The sequence below is a fragment of the Phyllobates terribilis genome, unplaced genomic scaffold, assembly GCF_046119375.1.
Source record: "Phyllobates terribilis strain yellow unplaced genomic scaffold, ASM4611937v1 Scaffold_5__5_contigs__length_657084704, whole genome shotgun sequence".
NCBI classification, from domain to species: domain Eukaryota; kingdom Metazoa; phylum Chordata; class Amphibia; order Anura; family Dendrobatidae; genus Phyllobates; species Phyllobates terribilis.
Window position 1 is genome coordinate 156,061,563 of NW_027362765.1, and position 18,618 is coordinate 156,080,180.

General features: G+C 51.8%; 2 protein-coding genes across 2 annotated transcripts; one reads left to right on the forward strand and one right to left on the reverse strand.

Annotated features, from left to right (window-relative positions):
* Nucleotides 1–126: 126 nt before the first annotated feature.
* SPRTN (SprT-like N-terminal domain) lies at nucleotides 127–5,941 on the reverse strand. Its single transcript, XM_073683267.1, has 5 exons — nucleotides 5,586–5,941; nucleotides 5,385–5,484; nucleotides 3,923–4,051; nucleotides 3,315–3,582; nucleotides 127–2,303 (listed from the first exon to the last, which is right to left on the reverse strand). The coding sequence occupies exons 1-5, from the start codon at nucleotides 5,843–5,845 to the stop codon at nucleotides 1,654–1,656; spliced, it is 1,407 nt and encodes a 468-aa protein (XP_073539368.1). The 5' UTR covers nucleotides 5,846–5,941; the 3' UTR covers nucleotides 127–1,653.
* On the forward strand, nucleotides 5,907–17,892 carry TMUB2 (transmembrane and ubiquitin like domain containing 2). The gene is made up of 3 exons (XM_073683269.1): nucleotides 5,907–6,060; nucleotides 13,830–14,485; nucleotides 16,548–17,892. Exons 2-3 carry the CDS (start codon nucleotides 13,839–13,841, stop codon nucleotides 16,909–16,911), a joined length of 1,011 nt encoding a protein of 336 aa, XP_073539370.1. The 5' UTR covers nucleotides 5,907–6,060; nucleotides 13,830–13,838; the 3' UTR covers nucleotides 16,912–17,892.
* Nucleotides 17,893–18,618: the final 726 nt, after the last annotated feature.

Genomic DNA, 18,618 nt, shown 5'->3' on the forward strand with positions numbered 1-18,618 from the left:
ATTTGTACCGCAGAGAGGCGCCACTCTACAGCAAACAAGCATCGGCTTCATCCATCCACACAAGACAGTGACACAAGTCCCTATAGTACACGGAGGCCACATACAGAAAGTCTCTCACTCCATATATTGTTTATAACTTTATAAAACTTTTCATTTAATATTAAAACAAACTTTTTTTTATTTATAACTTAAAATAGAAAAGGTAAAAGTGAACATTGCCCCAGAGCAAGAACGCTGGAAAAATCCTTATTCACTGAGCCAGCTTCTCCAAGGAAGGCTGGAAGTAGAGGGGACAGATGTACAGCACCACTCTTATCCACAGGTGGTGCCTGGTACTGCAGTGTTCACTGATAGGAGACTGGACTGCAATACTAGATACCACCTATGGATAAGAGTGGCGCTGTTTCAAGTAAATGTTGACAGAGGCATTTGGTAGAATCCCCAGTGTGAAGATACCATATTGCACAAAGATAAAGATTAGTAAAATGCAGACACAATTTGATCAGTTATCCCTAAAAAAATAAACCTTTGAATATGCACCTATGATTTGTCCTGGGTGACAACGAATAAGGCAGGCCATAAGGGAAAGCCTGTAATGGGCAAGTCATTACCTAATCTGCCAGTAGTAGAAATCATGGATCATTCCTACCAAAACAGCGCCATACTTGTCCACAGATTGTGTCTGGTATTGCAGCTCACACAAATTTCCCTCAATGAAGTTCAGTTGCAATACCAGACACAACCTGTGGACATGTGTGGCACTGTTGCTGAAAGAAAGCTCAGTCCTGCTCAACACTACTGACTGCCCCGGTCAGTAACACTAAGCAGATGATGTAGATATGAGTGTGAATATCTATACTGCAGCTCTTGCTAGTAGTATGAGAAAATCCAGTTAACCAGTTGCTTCCTGTATGCAAATTAGATTTCAAGGGTCAGGTGGGCATGCCCTAATCAGGAAAGTGTCCCCGATTTTAATCTGTAAATTCTCCAACTCCTCCGATTTGCTCGAGTGATGGCTCTAGAGACGTGTGCCCACGTATGTCACCGTGCCCACTACCCGCTGTACAGCACAATCACTGGATTCAGATTAGACATGGTTTATCACTAGAGTCAATGGGTAAAGGGAGGATTCAGAGGTGAAAACCAGGGACACTTTACTAGTTAAAGAATGGCCAGTGGAGACCTGGCATCAATGGAGCAAGCGGCACAGGACTGGTCAAAGAATCACCTTCTCATGGACGCTACCAGGGCGGACATCTAGTATGTCTAGTCTTTCTACGTCACTTATCTTGCATGGGGTTACTGGCTGATAAATGTCCTTCAGAGAAGCTTTTATAGAAGCCACAGTATAGTGGTGGACATCCATCTTTCCTAAATAGAAATATTCAATGGAAAAAAAAATTGCTTGCATGATGGTGTCATTATTTGGAAGAATTGTTTTTTTGCCTGTAATGTCACAATAATGTAAAAACATCAGAGATATTGTAAAATAACTCATCACTTAAAATCCTTCCAAGGTGTCAGGTTCACCGCTTGCCCAGTGGCCCAAGCTATGGACAACATCAATCAACAGTAGTGTAAAAATGGCTTACACATCCCCGAAAGCCAAAGAATTAGAAATAATACACAATATATGGTCAACACTCCTATGTATTAGCCATTTAAGCAGTTGTCCAGATGTTGATTGATCTTGGCTGGTAAGACTTTTGCTCCACACACCGGGCAGTTCACAGTCTCACTCTGATTGTTGGATGTGGGGTTAGAGGATGAGGCACCATCTAAGACTATGACTGGTGCTTCCCTAAAGGAGTTGCCTCCAGGGAAACTGCTCTTTGAGGATTCAGGGTCCAGGCGAGGTCTTTTTGGAGGTTGGTCTTGACTTTTATCATGGCTTGACCCCTGTGAGGTAGAAGGTGCACCCTGAGATGAGGTGGGCACTGCAAACGAAAGCCTCTTCTGGGCTAAGCCATTGAGAGTCCCCAGCTGTGACCCAGATGATTTGCAATTGCTCCTGTCTTTTATAGGGAGTCTCATTGGGGATCCATTGATATTTTTGAACACTTTGGTGTTTGCCACAGACACTTTTGGCAGGGTGGGCCTGGGCTGGATGCTTTTGTTGGTAATGGAGGACAAGGCACTGGTCTTCTGAACTGGCTTTACAGGAGAGTTTGATAAGGCTTTACTGGAGAAGGGTGGAACGGTATGCACCTTAACCATGACTGATACTTGACTGGACTCCCCGAGCTTGTAACCAGTGCCACTAAAAGGGAAAAATGACCGTATGTCACTTCCACCTGGTTTTTCTGCAAAGAAAAAGCACATAATTATGTCACATGGGCAAATATAGGAAATACATTAATGACAAGTATCGAAAAGATGTAGACCAGAGGTGCACAACCATTTTTGGTGGAAGTGCCAAATTATATCACTCCCAAGGGCTGAGGGCTATATCAATAGTACTATATATGCCATAATCTAATAAGTGGGGGTTTCATTTCTGTAACTTTCACTATTGTAGACAAAAAGGGTCCCCTGTCCCCCTATTTAGCACTATTGGAAAAATCAGTCAAGATGATTATAGACTCAATGCAGCCATCCCCATAGTATATGAGTTATTCAACACAGAGGAGTCAAGAGATGGCTGGGGGCAGCACAGAGTGGCATCATGGCCCGCATGAGGCACCTGAGTCACAGGTTGTGCATTCCTGATCTACACATTCTTAAAAAAAATATAGATCTACAGTACAGACCAAACATTTGGACACACCTTCTCATTTAAAGATTTTTCTGTATTTTCACACTTTTTTGTTAAGTATATAATTCCACATGTGTTAATTCATAGTTTTGATGCCTTCAGTGTGAATGTACAATTTTCATAGTCAGGAAAATACAGAAAAATCTTTAAATGAGAAGGTGTGTCCAAACTTTTGGCCTGTACTGTAAGTCCAACCCTTACGGATACACTGTCATAGCATGGTCGTTTCCAATCAAGTCCCATGAGGCCTTCCTCAGGCATCTCATAGAGAAGTGCGGCCAGATCACAGCCAAAATTATAGTTATATTTATCATGCAAATTGATGATTAGGATGTTGGAGAACCATAGATGCAAGTGTAAGGCCCAGGACAGGCTGCAGATTGTCTGTGTGCAGCAGCAAGCATGTCACATGCAGTGTGCAGACTTCAGCCACTGCAGGGAAGGGAAGAGGTGAAGGAAGGAAAGTATTCAGGAACAAAAGTAAGAACGTTTACGAATAGAATGAACAAGATGATAGGGAGAAAGTTCCCATGTGATTTCAGGACAAATCTCACAGTACCTTTCACTTCTGGGATATTACTATGCTGTACTTCAGAGGAGCCTTCCTTCTTGTCTTTACCCGTTTTCTTATCTGGCTCCTTAACTTTTAAATATGTCCCTCCGCAAGTCCTCTGATGGTCAGCCCACCATGGATCGAGCTTGGATGGAGCTCTGTTCATTGCACGCTTCACATAGCCATAATAAGGAGGTCTTTTCTGACAAGGTCCATTGCAGAGCCACCAATGTTTTCTGTATTCTTCTACTTCATCGTGGAAACTGTGAAAAACCTGATCATACAAAACAAGGAAAACATCCCCAAAAATGAAGGTACACATGTAACAAACTTCATAAACAGCGGCATTGCCCTTATCAGAAAGTGAAAAAGTAATGAAACCATGCGCAAATAATGCTGCCATTCTGCACACACATACACCATATTGTCAGCGGTCTGTGTTGGTCTTGGGCAATAAAGTGGTAAAATGTACCATCATGGTGGTGGCACCTCATAAGACAGAAGAGTAAAGAGATGAGGCTATAACTCCCTGATTCCTTGTCTACACCCTGGCACTTACATACTGATGTGCTCATTTGGTAAACCATCTGAGGGGGGCGCTCTGCCATGCTTACCGATATCTTAGCACCAGTGAGACCATTTATACGATTCATGTGTTTGTGGAACTCCGGCCCGTGACCATCATGATCCTTATTGTTATCGGTGACAAACAGAAGGGCGTGAATCATCTCGTGGAGAAGCGTCTATGGTGGACACGGAAAGAAAAAAAAAAATTATAAAAGGCTTTATCAAGTGACCACAGTCCCCCAAAAAAGTCACAGACAGTCTCATTTTTTGCATTATATTGGGGGATAAATGGCTGCATCCGTATAGGCTGCACACTGCTCCCATCTGCCCCAGGCTGGATCCTAATTGCCCTACAGATGTGTAATCTTAGGCCCAGGAGACACATGTGCCACTTTTCGTTTCCCTCTGAAGAGGTCACTTTGTTGCTGGCAGATGGTTGCACACGATTTGATCAAACTGTGACCAGCACATTGATGTTATAAGTATAATCTACATAGTGGAATAACAGAGAATGGATCCTGGAATGATGGTATAAATGGAGTGACGACGGTACACGGGCAGCCTAATGTGTAGTGACGACGGTACACGGGCAGCCTAATGTGTAGTGACGACGGTACACGTGTAGTATATAGAGTAACACACTTCAAGTGCAAATGTCAGCAGGATTGTGTTCAGTAAGCTACATATACTGTCAGGTGGGCGACATTACACTGATGAAAATGATACCTTGGTTGATGAAATCCGTCCTGTGGTTCTTGTGTAATCTTTACTTTCAGTTTGGAGATAATGACATGCTCGTGCTCCGGGGCGGCCTGTATCTGGTGCTCTGCTTACATATTCATCTGTATGCTCTTATGACAGCTCACTGTACCTTCACTGACCTGCCTCCTATTTTACATAATTCATCTAGTAGTGTGGGGCTAGGTAAAATAGGAGGCAGGTCAGTGAAGGCACAGTGAGCTGTCATAAGAGCATACAGATGAATATGTAAGCAGAGCACCAGATACAGGCCGCCCCGGAGCACGAGCATGTCATTATCTCCAAACTGAAAGTAAAGATTACACAAGAACCACAGGACGGATTTCATCAACCAAGGTATCATATTAATCAGTGTAATGGCGCCCACCTGACAGTGTATGTAGTTTACTGAGCACAGTCCTGCTGACAGGTGCGCTTTCAGAGGTCACAGGTATCTCAGCGCGGTTGTCACTTCAGTCCCCAGCCGTACCCACATACCCACTGCTGGACTTACACTTTTCCTAGGACTGTGTTTTCTTTGCTGCGTCCATACATGTCTATATCCTTGTATGCTGATGATGGCGGTGCACACCTCACTACATGCTGCTGGTCTCCTAGTGTGTGAGCTCCCCCTTTGCATCCCACAGACCAGCCTGTGTGACTCCACCCTTACGTGGCGGACTGTCTGATGTCGCTCAATTACTGGGGTCTCTGTGGTGACCCGGCGTGTACCTATGAGCCCGCGGATCTCTGATGACCTGTGATACCTGCCTCCACCAGATCCTTCCGGGGGCGCAGCATCAGGAGCGGCTTGCTGAGCCGTATGGAGCACAGGCCTCCGCGCCCTTCGTAAGAACAGACCCCGGCACACCTACAAGACAGAATATACAGATCACATCCTGGCAGTGAGGGGTTAAAGGGTCGCAGTCTGCTGCACTGCATGCTGGGATTTGTAGTGTCACCGCTCCGTACAGCGTCATCCTGTGGCTCCACTTCACCTCCACCCCCGCCAGCTTCCCCCAGAAAAACATCTGATTAAACTGCAGGAACAGCTCATGGACATTGGGGCTGGGGTCCAGCAGCTCCCAGGACGGGTCCACTACGGCCATGAGAGGGGGGTGCGTGGCGGGGCCATGACTGCCGGTTGCCTTGGGGCGCTGCCGGTCCCCGGCCTCCTCCCGGTCGTACTGCCTCTGCAGCTGGAGCGCCAGTAACAGATCCGCGTCCATCATTCTTCCGCCATAACAAAACTTCCTAACGGCTGAAGCAATGATTGGCAAGCCCCTCCCATAAGAGTCACATGACCCAGAGCGGCGGTGTGAAACTTCCGTCTTGCACGGATGACGTCACGCTAGGCAGCCTCCTCAGTCGCAGTCTTGGTGACGCCACGCCTTCCTGAGTCGGGTGGTCTGGATTGGGACTGTCAGGACCCCAGCGGTGGCCGGCGGTGAGTGACGTCATGTCTTGCCCCCATCGCCGACGTCATGTTGTGGTCAGCTGCTCGCGGGTGACGGCAGTGCTGCGCTGTCGGGACATGCCCTGTTATGTGACAGTAAACATGACGCTGGGTGGCTGCCCTGCGGGGAAAGCTGGATACAGGCTCCTGCAGACAGTACACAGGGGGCCGATATAGGGGGCACATGGTGCAGACAGTACACAGGGGGCCGATATAGGGGGCACATGGTGCAGAGAGTACACAGGGGGCCGATATAGGGGGCACATGGTGCAGAGAGTACACAGGGGGCCGATATAGGGGGCACATGGTGCAGAGAGTACACAGGGGGCCGATATAGGGGGCACATGGTGCAGAGAGTACACAGGGGGCCGATATAGGGGGCACATGGTGCAGAGAGTACACAGGGGGCCGATATAGGGGGCACATGGTGCAGAGAGTACACAGGGGGCCGATATAGGGGGCACATGGTGCAGAGAGTACACAGGGGGCCGATATAGGGGGCACATGGTGCAGAGAGTACACAGGGGGCCGATATAGGGGGCACATGGTGCAGAGAGTACACAGGGGGCTGATATAGGGGGCACATGGTGCAGAGAGTACACAGGGGGCCGATATAGGGGGCACATGGTGCAGAGAGTACACAGGGGGGCGATATAGGGGGCACATGGTGCAGAGAGTACACAGGGGGCTGATATAGGGGGCACATGGTGCAGAGAGTACACAGGGGGCTGATATAGGGGGCACATGGTGCAGAGAGTACACAGGGGGCCGATATAGGGGGCACATGGTGCAGAGAGTACACAGGGGGCCGATATAGGGGGCACATGGTGCAGAGAGTACACAGGGGGCCGATATAGGGGGCACATGGTGCAGAGAGGAGTACACAGGGGGCCGATATAGGGGGCACATGGTGCAGAGAGGAGTACACAGGGGGCCGATATAGGGGGCACATGGTGCAGAGAGGAGTACACAGGGGGCCGATATAGGGGGCACATGGTGCAGAGAGGAGTACACAGGGGGCCGATATAGGGGGCACATGGTGCAGAGAGGAGTACACAGGGGGCCGATATAGGGGGCACATGGTGCAGAGAGGAGTACACAGGGGGCCGATATAGGGGGCACATGGTGCAGAGAGGAGTACACAGGGGGCCGATATAGGGGGCACATGGTGCAGAGAGGAGTACACAGGGGGCACATGGTGCAGAGAGGAGTACACAGGGGGCCGATATAGGGGGCACATGGTGCAGAGAGGAGTACACAGGGGGCCGATATAGGGGGCACATGGTGCAGAGAGGAGTACACAGGGGGCCGATATAGGGGGCACATGGTGCAGAGAGGAGTACACAGGGGGCCGATATAGGGGGCACATGGTGCAGAGAGGAGTACACAGGGGGCCGATATAGGGGGCACATGGTGCAGAGAGGAGTACACAGGGGGCCGATATAGGGGGCACATGGTGCAGAGAGGAGTACACAGGGGGCCGATATAGGGGGCACATGGTGCAGAGAGGAGTACACAGGGGGCCGATATAGGGGGCACATGGTGCAGAGAGGAGTACACAGGGGGCCGATATAGGGGGCACATGGTGCAGAGAGGAGTACACAGGGGGCCGATATAGGGGGCACATGGTGCAGAGAGGAGTACACAGGGGGCCGATATAGGGGGCACATGGTGCAGAGAGGAGTACACAGGGGGCCGATATAGGGGGCACATGGTGCAGAGAGGAGTACACAGGGGGCCGATATAGGGGGCACATGGTGCAGAGAGGAGTACACAGGGGGCCGATATAGGGGGCACATGGTGCAGAGAGTACACAGGGGGCCGATATAGGGGGCACATGGTGCAGAGAGGAGTACACAGGGGGCCGATATAGGGGGCACATGGTGCAGAGAGGAGTACACAGGGGGCCGATATAGGGGGCACATGGTGCAGAGAGGAGTACACAGGGGGCCGATATAGGGGGCACATGGTGCAGAGAGGAGTACACAGGGGGCCGATATAGGGGGCACATGGTGCAGAGAGGAGTACACAGGGGGCCGATATAGGGGGCACATGGTGCAGAGAGGAGTACACAGGGGGCCGATATAGGGGGCACATGGTGCAGAGAGGAGTACACAGGGGGCCGATATAGGGGGCACATGGTGCAGAGAGGAGTACACAGGGGGCCGATATAGGGGGCACATGGTGCAGAGAGGAGTACACAGGGGGCCGATATAGGGGGCACATGGTGCAGAGAGGAGTACACAGGGGGCCGATATAGGGGGCACATGGTGCAGAGAGGAGTACACAGGGGGCCGATATAGGGGGCACATGGTGCAGAGAGGAGTACACAGGGGGCCGATATAGGGGGCACATGGTGCAGAGAGGAGTACACAGGGGGCCGATATAGGGGGCACATGGTGCAGAGAGGAGTACACAGGGGGCCGATATAGGGGGCACATGGTGCAGAGAGGAGTACACAGGGGGCCGATATAGGGGGCACATGGTGCAGAGAGGAGTACACAGGGGGCCGATATAGGGGGCACATGGTGCAGAGAGGAGTACACAGGGGGCCGATATAGGGGGCACATGGTGCAGAGAGGAGTACACAGGGGGCCGATATAGGGGGCACATGGTGCAGAGAGGAGTACACAGGGGGCCGATATAGGGGGCACATGGTGCAGAGAGGAGTACACAGGGGGCCGATATAGGGGGCACATGGTGCAGAGAGGAGTACACAGGGGGCCGATATAGGGGGCACATGGTGCAGAGAGGAGTACACAGGGGGCCGATATAGGGGGCACATGGTGCAGAGAGGAGTACACAGGGGGCCGATATAGGGGGCACATGGTGCAGAGAGGAGTACACAGGGGGCCGATATAGGGGGCACATGGTGCAGAGAGTACACAGGGGGCCGATATAGGGGGCACATGGTGCAGAGAGTACACAGGGGGCCGATATAGGGGGCACATGGTGCAGAGAGTACACAGGGGGCCGATATAGGGGGCACATGGTGCAGAGAGGAGTACACAGGGGGCCGATATAGGGGGCACATGGTGCAGAGAGGAGTACACAGGGGGCCGATATAGGGGGCACATGGTGCAGAGAGGAGTACACAGGGGGCCGATATAGGGGGCACATGGTGCAGAGAGGAGTACACAGGGGGCCGATATAGGGGGCACATGGTGCAGAGAGGAGTACACAGGGGGCCGATATAGGGGGCACATGGTGCAGAGAGGAGTACACAGGGGGCCGATATAGGGGGCACATGGTGCAGAGAGTACACAGGGGGCCGATATAGGGGGCACATGGTGCAGAGAGTACACAGGGGGCCGATATAGGGGGCACATGGTGCAGAGAGGAGTACACAGGGGGCCGATATAGGGGGCACATGGTGCAGAGAGGAGTACACAGGGGGCCGATATAGGGGGCACATGGTGCAGAGAGGAGTACACAGGGGGCCGATATAGGGGGCACATGGTGCAGAGAGGAGTACACAGGGGGCCGATATAGGGGGCACATGGTGCAGAGAGGAGTACACAGGGGGCCGATATAGGGGGCACATGGTGCAGAGAGGAGTACACAGGGGGCCGATATAGGGGGCACATGGTGCAGAGAGGAGTACACAGGGGGCCGATATAGGGGGCACATGGTGCAGAGAGGAGTACACAGGGGGCCGATATAGGGGGCACATGGTGCAGAGAGGAGTACACAGGGGGCCGATATAGGGGGCACATGGTGCAGAGAGGAGTACACAGGGGGCCGATATAGGGGGCGCATGGTGCAGAGAGGAGTACACAGGGGGCCGATATAGGGGGCGCATGGTGCAGAGAGGAGTACACAGGGGGCCGATATAGGGGGCGCATGGTGCAGAGAGGAGTACACAGGGGGCCGATGTAGGGGGCGCATGGTGCAGAGAGGAGTACACAGGGGGCCGATGTAGGGGGCGCATGGTGCAGAGAGGAGTACACAGGGGGCCGATGTAGGGGGCGCATGGTGCAGAGAGGAGTACACAGGGGGCCGATGTAGGGGGCGCATGGTGCAGAGAGGAGTACACAGGGGGCCGATGTAGGGGGCGCATGGTGCAGAGAGGAGTACACAGGGGGCCGATGTAGGGGGCGCATGGTGCAGAGAGGAGTACACAGGGGGCCGATGTAGGGGGCGCATGGTGCAGAGAGGAGTACACAGGGGGCCGATGTAGGGGGCGCATGGTGCAGAGAGGAGTACACAGGGGGCCGATGTAGGGGGCGCATGGTGCAGAGAGGAGTACACAGGGGGCCGATGTAGGGGGCGCATGGTGCAGAGAGGAGTACACAGGGGGCCGATGTAGGGGGCGCATGGTGCAGAGAGGAGTACACAGGGGGCCGATGTAGGGGGCGCATGGTGCAGAGAGGAGTACACAGGGGGCCGATGTAGGGGGCGCATGGTGCAGAGAGGAGTACACAGGGGGCCGATGTAGGGGGCGCATGGTGCAGAGAGGAGTACACAGGGGGCCGATGTAGGGGGCGCATGGTGCAGAGAGGAGTACACAGGGGGCCGATGTAGGGGGCGCATGGTGCAGAGAGGAGTACACAGGGGGCCGATGTAGGGGGCGCATGGTGCAGAGAGGAGTACACAGGGGGCCGATGTAGGGGGCGCATGGTGCAGAGAGGAGTACACAGGGGGCCGATGTAGGGGGCGCATGGTGCAGAGAGGAGTACACAGGGGGCCGATGTAGGGGGCGCATGGTGCAGAGAGGAGTACACAGGGGGCCGATGTAGGGGGCGCATGGTGCAGAGAGGAGTACACAGGGGGCCGATGTAGGGGGCGCATGGTGCAGAGAGGAGTACACAGGGGGCCGATGTAGGGGGCGCATGGTGCAGAGAGGAGTACACAGGGGGCCGATGTAGGGGGCGCATGGTGCAGAGAGGAGTACACAGGGGGCCGATGTAGGGGGCGCATGGTGCAGAGAGGAGTACACAGGGGGCCGATGTAGGGGGCGCATGGTGCAGAGAGGAGTACACAGGGGGCCGATGTAGGGGGCGCATGGTGCAGAGAGGAGTACACAGGGGGCCGATGTAGGGGGCGCATGGTGCAGAGAGGAGTACACAGGGGGCCGATGTAGGGGGCGCATGGTGCAGAGAGGAGTACACAGGGGGCCGATGTAGGGGGCGCATGGTGCAGAGAGGAGTACACAGGGGGCCGATGTAGGGGGCGCATGGTGCAGAGAGTACACAGGAGGCGGATATAGGGGGCCGATATAGGGGGCACATGGTGCAGAGAGGAGTACACAGGGGGCCGATATAGGGGGCGCATGGTACAGAGAGTACACAGGAGGCGGATATAGGGGGCCGATATAGGGGGCCGATATAGGGGGCACATGGTGCAGAGAGGAGTACACAGGGGGCCGATATAGGGGGCGCATGGTGCAGAGAGGAGTACACAGGGGGCCGATATAGGGGGCGCATGGTGCAGAGAGGAGTACACAGGGGGCCGATATAGGGGGCGCATGGTGCAGAGAGTACACAGGGGGCCGATATAGGGGGCGCATGGTGCAGAGAGTACACAGGGGGCCGATATAGGGGGCGCATGGTGCAGAGAGTACACAGGGGGCCGATATAGGGGGCGCATGGTGCAGAGAGTACACAGGGGGCCGATATAGGGAGCGCATGGTACAGAGAGTACACAGGAGGCGGATATAGGGGGCCGATATAGGGGGCGCATGGTGCAGAGAGTACACAGGGGGCCGATATTGGGGGTTCGCATGGTGCAGAGAGTACACTGGGGGCCGATATAGGGGGCGCATGGTGCAGAGAGTACACAGGAGGCGGATATAGGGGGCCGATATAGGGGGCACATGGTGCAGAGAGGAGTACACAGGGGGCCGATATAGGGGGCGCATGGTGCAGAGAGGAGTACACAGGGGGCCGATATAGGGGGCGCATGGTGCAGAGAGGAGTACACAGGGGGCCGATATAGGGGGCGCATGGTGCAGAGAGGAGTACACAGGGGGCCGATATAGGGGGCGCATGGTGCAGAGAGTACACAGGGGGCCGATATAGGGGGCGCATGGTGCAGAGAGTACACAGGGGGCCGATATAGGGAGCGCATGGTACAGAGAGTACACAGGAGGCGGATATAGGGGGCCGATATAGGGGGCGCATGCTGCAGAGAGTACACAGGGGGCCGATATAGGGGGCGCATGGTGCAGAGAGTACACAGGGGGCCGATATAGGGAGCGCATGGTGCAGAGAGTACACAGGAGGCGGATATAGGGGGCCGATATAGGGGGCGCATGGTGCAGAGAGTACACAGGGGGCCGATATAGGGGGCGCATGGTGCAGAGAGTACACTGGGGGCCGATATAGGGGGCGCATGGTGCAGAGAGTACACAGGGGGCCGATATGGGGGGCGCATGGTGCAGTGAGTACACTGGGGGCCGATATAGGGGGCGCATGGTGCAGAGAGTACACAGGGGGCCGATATAGGGGGCACATGGTGCAGAGAGTACACAGGGGGCCGATATAGGGGGCGCATGGTGCAGAGAGTACACTGGGGGCCGATATAGGGGGCGCATGGTGCAGAGAGTACACAGGGGGCCGATATAGGGGGCGCATGGTGCAGAGAGTACACTGGGGGCCGATATAGGGGGCGCATGGTGCAGAGAGTACACTGGGGGCCGATATAGGGGGCGCATGGTGCAGAGAGTACACTGAGGGCCGATATAGGGGGCGCATGGTGCAGAGAGTACACAGGGGGCCGATATAGGGGGCGCATGGTGCAGAGAGTACACTGGGGGCCGATATAGGGGGCGCATGGTGCAGAGAGTACACAGGGGGCCGATATAGGGGGCGCATGGTGCAGAGAGTACACTGGGGGCCGATATAGGGGGCGCATGGTGCAGAGAGTACACAGGGGGCCGATATAGGTGGCACATGGTACAGAGAGTACACAGGGGGCCGATATAGGGGGCGCATGGTGCAGAGAGTACACAGGAGGCCAATGGTGCAGAGTGTACACAGGGGGCAGATATAGGGGGCACATGGTGCAGAGAGTATACAGGGGGTGGATATAGGGGGCACTTGGTGCAGAGAGTATACAGGGGGTGGATATAGGGGGCACTTGGTGCAGAGAGTACACAGGGGGTGGATATAGGGGGCACTTGGTGCAGAGAGTACACAGGGGGTGGATATAGGGGGCACTTGGTGCAGAGAGTACACAGGGGGTGGATATAGGGGGCATTTGGTGCAGAGAGTACACAGGGGGCGGATATAGGGGGCACATGGTGCAGAGAGTACATAGAGGGCACTTGGTGCAGAGAGTACACAGGGGGTGGCTATAGGGGGCACTTGGTGCAGAGAGTACACAGGGGGCGGATATAGGGGGCACATGGTGCAGAGAGTACATAGAGGGCACTTGGTGCAGAGAGTACACAGGGGGCCGATATAGGGGGCACTTGGTGCAGAGAGTACACAGGGGGCCGATATAGGGGGCACTTGGTGCAGAGAGTACACAGGGGGCCGATATAGGGGGCACTTGGTGCAGAGAGTACACAGTGGGCGGATATAGGGGGCACATGGTGCAGAGAGTAACAATAGAAATCAGTGGGCAACCTGCAATGTGTGGGGGCATGTCTCCTCCATGATGAGCTCCTTATACAGGTAGAAGCCACTGGACTTGCCAATATGTCCCAGGCAGCAAGAAGAAATTCCCTTGATTTTAGGGTAGTGTGGATCTTGTGGTGCCTCATGAAAGTTAAATGAAATGTTTTGATTTAATACAATTTTCCCTTTTTCCAATAGGACACGGGCATGGATTCGCCCCCGCCCACCATGATAGAGGGGCTCGGCGATGAGGTGACTGTTGTAGTGGGAATTTTTATTTTTCTTTTAGCACTAGTCCTGGCATGGCTGTCCACGTATGTAGCCGAAGGCAACGATCCCCTGCTAGGTAGCCTGATACCCTCTGGACGTAGAGAACCTCTACTAGGGCTCAGTAACCCAGTGCCCCCAAGTCCTGAACCACAAAGTCCTGTGGAGCCTCAAGTAGAGAAACCAGAAGAAGGGGAACAGGGCCAAGGAGGTGAGCAAGATGCAGACAGCGAGAATGCCACCCTTGATCAGATGCTGGATATCCAAGGAGTGCCTAAGCGCAGCCAGCCAGTGCCCCCTGCGAGCGAGGAGGAGGAAGTGCTGGCAGCAGGAGATGCCACGGGTCAGGAAAGTTCTCAGGAAGTCGCTAGGAGTAAAGGTCCAGAAGAAGATGACGGTACAGAGCAGGAAAATGGTGTCAGGCAGCGAAATATAGGCAGAGACCATGAATGGCGGAAGAAAGCTGGCACGGTCCAGGAGCAGAGCCAGCCAGAAGACGGAATGATCACCGTTAGGCTCAAGTTCCTGAATGAGACCGAAGAACTGGCTTTGGTGAGGCCCGATGACACCATTGGGACTTTGAAAAGGTGAGGAGGCTTGGTCTGGTTCATAAAGTTCACCTCTAGCTATTGCTTGACCATGATGATGTTGTAGTTCCATGACTGATGGAGATCTGCAGTATATCTTGGACAGATGCTGTTTCTTATTCTTCTTTCTTAAACGTGTGTGGTCACCTTACGTTCTCCACTATGGTCATTGAGCCGATGACGATGCGCCACCTCGCAAATTATGAGTGGGTTGTACAAGACACTAGTGTACATTGCCTTGTCTTTACTGTATAGATCTGTAATGTTGTGAGTTTTCTGCCAAGGTCCTAGAAGAATGTAGACGGACCAGATATTATTGAAAGCCTCCAGATGGGAAGGTGAGAGGTCAACGCTGCTCTGTAGTGTTGTGTAATAGTGTGGAGGCATTACCAGATTGAGGGCATGGCTCTGCTTACACCAGGACTAGACAAATCCTTGTAGCCAGGTAGCCAAAGAGTCCAGTTTGCGGCACTAAGCCACCTTGGTCTTAGCTGCATACAGAAGCTTTCAGGAGGACACTTGTATGTAGCTTCCCAGTAGTAAGGGGGATTTTGACGTGGAGATTCTTGTCAATAGTTTTGTGAAATAAGGCCCCCGGCTGCTTAATATTGGACATTTCAATGTGAAGGCACATGTATAGTACTTGGTATGGTTTTTCCGCATATCAAAAAACTGTGTGAACAATACCCTAAGTTGTTTATTGTGGGGGTGTGCAGACATGACAGATTCGCACATCAAGTTATGCAAAAATCAGATTTTCGTTAGTGTCTGATCAATGAGTTAATTTTTCGTATCAGTGTGTCATCCGTTTTTCATATGAAAAAATAAAAAAATTGGTGGAGGTTTCCCATTCGTCTAGCAAACAGCGAAAATCAGACACAAAACGGATGTTTTTTGTTTCCCACCAACCCATTCACTTCAGTGGGCATTTATGTTCTGCAAATCAAATCTGAGCAGGACAAGTCTCCATTTTTTTATATAGCTTATTGGTCGCCCCCCCCCCCCCCCCCTCCAAAGAACACAAAAGAAAAACATGATGTGATGAGCCTTAAAACATACCGTGTCGATAAACTGTCTACACGTACTAGAAAAGTGGAAGTGTGCATTTGTTCTCAGGCTATGTTCTCACAGAGTCTTTTGTGGAAGTGTTTCGAAGCAGAACCGCGCCGAAATTCTTCTCCAAAACCATTTAAAAAATGCTTGGAAAACTTCCCATTTATTTGCATGGGAAATCCTCTTTGCTCTTCATATGAGGAGTTTTTTGAGCATTTTTTTTTAAACCAGAGGAGCTTTTCCAAAACTTGTGGTTGGTGTGGGGGGGGGGGGGGGAGCACGTTACTGTAATCTGCTCCAAAATGGGCTCTGTCCAATTTAAAGGCTGCAAAAAGCGTTTCAAGAAAAAAGACTCTTCTGAAAACAACACATAAAATGAGCGTTTCCTGGGGTGTTTTTCACTCAAAAAAACTGTTTTTGAGTGCCTAAAATTATCTGTGTAAACACAGCCTGAGCATTAGAGTTCTTGGTGTGGTTACTAGGGTAAGGATGGGCCTAGGCTAGAGGAATCTTATTAGGATGAGGTGGGCTGGTGATTGGAGGCTGCTGTATATATAGGTAAATAGGTGTGGTGTAAGGAGTTCTGCCGTGACTACTGGGAGAGCATATTTAGCTACTTGCTCTTCTAGCCCACCACTGCACTTTATGGACGTTTTCATTAGAGACAGAGAATTACTGTGACAATTAGGAAAGTGACGGTGGTCTCTGATGACTGGCGACGTGGAGACCTGAGATTGGGATTTCTACTAATTCTGGTGAAGTTGGAGGACACTGCTGTAGCTACCAAGGGACGATCTGTCTTGACTGATAGTGGAACAATACCATAATTTCTCCTGTGCCTACAGCAGGGCAATCTATCCAATCTGTCACCCTATGCCTGACAATGTGCGGGTCATAGAGCGCAGTGAATATGTTGGGAAGGCCGGCTTCTATTGTTGTGTATGATTACTATTAATTACCCATGATTCCATGTTTTCTCCTTATTACTTGTCCTTTTTTTTTTCCTCAGTAAATACTTCCCTGGTCAGGAGCTGCAGATGAAGCTCATCTTCCAAGGACAGCTTCTTCACGACTCCACCCAGACCTTGCGCTCCCTCCATATCACAGACAACTGTGTCATCCACTGCCACCGCTCTCAGGCCACTGTGTCCTCCTCCCCTGTAGGACCTGAGTCAGGAGGAACTTCCCATGAGCATGCTGGTCTCACACCACCCATCGGGAACCTGATGATCCCAGTCTTTGTGGTCATGTTGGCACTGATCTGGTATTTCCGGATCAATTACCGTCAGTTTTTCACTGCTCCTGCCACTGTCTCTTTGGTGGGGGTCACTGTATTCTTCAGCTTTTTGGTCTTTGGCATGTATGGACGATAAGAAAGAGACTGGGCAATATGGGCACAGGAACATTGAACTTTTGTGTAGAATTACTCTATGGGATGAAGCAAGAAAGCCTCTGATATGTATTCTGTATCGGGTTTGCCAGTACCGCAATCAGACGTAATCTGGCGGTACGGAGTATGGTTTTATGCGGTATAAAATTATTGTGCGGTATCAGATATGCCTATTATCATGGTGCCCCGATCTGTCCCTAAAGGCTTGTTATCAGCTCCATATAATGCCATACATCACCCCACAATCTTTAAGACGCAATGCAGGCATTGATGTCACCGCTGTGCTACAGAGAAAGGAAAGATTTTCTATCTAGCAGGCAGTGCCCCTTAGACATGATGCCACCTCCAGAAAAGAGGGCGACATACTCTTCTGGAAGTAGGACACCTGTAAAGGAGGTATCCTGGTCATGAAGCAATACTTAGACCATCTATTACAATGTACCACCTTAAGAGTCAGGTTCAGACTATGATGTCTGCTGCTCACACAGGATCTTAACTTCTTTTCCACATCTTGTATGAAATTGGGATGATGCATGTTAGCGTTGAGCAAACCACAGATTTTGGGAATTGTGTGCATGTCGTGATGCACTTTTTTTTTTTTAAGATCCATACAGTTTTTATTTTAGCAGTATCTGCACCTCATCTCATTGAGAAGACTTCTATGGGAGGATAAGTCATCTTAAAGGCACTCCATCCCCAGGTAGTCCTCATCTTTGAGTGATGTACCATGGATTCTTCAGGGTTGTGGGGTGGTCCTTAAATAAAGCCTTGTGATCTTGGTATCGCCGGCCAGAGTCCGTCAGTGAAGTGTCTTACAATCCAAATCTTGTAACTATTTATCTGTGCCGTGTTGTTGATGGAGTAAAAATGCGGAGACCTGTAGATGTTTCCACAAGATAAGATGTGAGATGAGAAGGTTGTATCGCTCCCAACAATAAAGGATGATTCTGCAGAGGGAAGGACACTGGAGAGGTTGATTATTTCAATCTGATTTTAAATATAAATCCACAGGGTTAATATATGAATGAATAAAATAATTTTGCTTCTTCATGAACTGGATTTGAGGGGTGAGAGCCTATTATTTATCTGTGGGGATTGTGTAGCTGTAACAGTGTTGTCCAGCTTAGGCATCTGCCCCCATCTGACCTGTCTTACCAATCTATTGAGGAGCAGAGATGTTAAACACATGAATGCCCATTGGTGCCAGTAGACGCCTTATAATGCTTCCGGGTGGGACACTTTTTAGGCCTCATTCATTGTGGCTTGGTCAGTGCATCAGTTTTTATCATCAGGATTTTTCTTGTGTGCCACAAAAATTTGCAAATCTCCTACCATTACAATGTTATAAACACACAGCATCCATGTGCAGTCTGTGATTTGCATAGACTTGTGTGGGGGATTTTGACCCGTCACTTGGTCATATGAACAGCACCGTAAACTACAATGGATACATGTTCTATCCGTGAAGAACGTGGATGAGAATAAAACATGTACCAGCTTAGCTGCAAATGACAGTGACATCAGCAAGACCATCCCAAAAAGGGGAATGCAGCTAGTAGCCACAGACAATTTCTCACTGTCTTCCTCACTGGTTCTTCTCCTTTTATCCCATTTTGCTAGTGTCATTGTCCCTCCTGGTAGCATGAGATCGGTGCCTGCAGCCTGTTCAGGTTGCACAGATAGAGCGGTT

Coding starts and splice junctions, on each gene's coding strand:
- TMUB2 (XM_073683269.1), top strand. CDS start 13,839: ATGGATTCGCCCCCGCCCACCATGATAGAGGGGCTCGGCGATGAGGTG. Junction 14,486..16,547: donor ACCATTGGGACTTTGAAAAG/GTGAGGAGGCTT, acceptor TTTTTTCCTCAG/TAAATACTTCCCTGGTCAGG.
- SPRTN (XM_073683267.1), bottom strand. CDS start 5,845: ATGATGGACGCGGATCTGTTACTGGCGCTCCAGCTGCAGAGGCAGTAC. Junction 4,052..5,384: donor CCCGGAAGGATCTGGTGGAG/GCAGGTATCACA, acceptor TGTCCACCATAG/ACGCTTCTCCACGAGATGAT. Junction 2,304..3,314: donor TAATATCCCAGAAGTGAAAG/GTACTGTGAGAT, acceptor TTTTCTTTGCAG/AAAAACCAGGTGGAAGTGAC.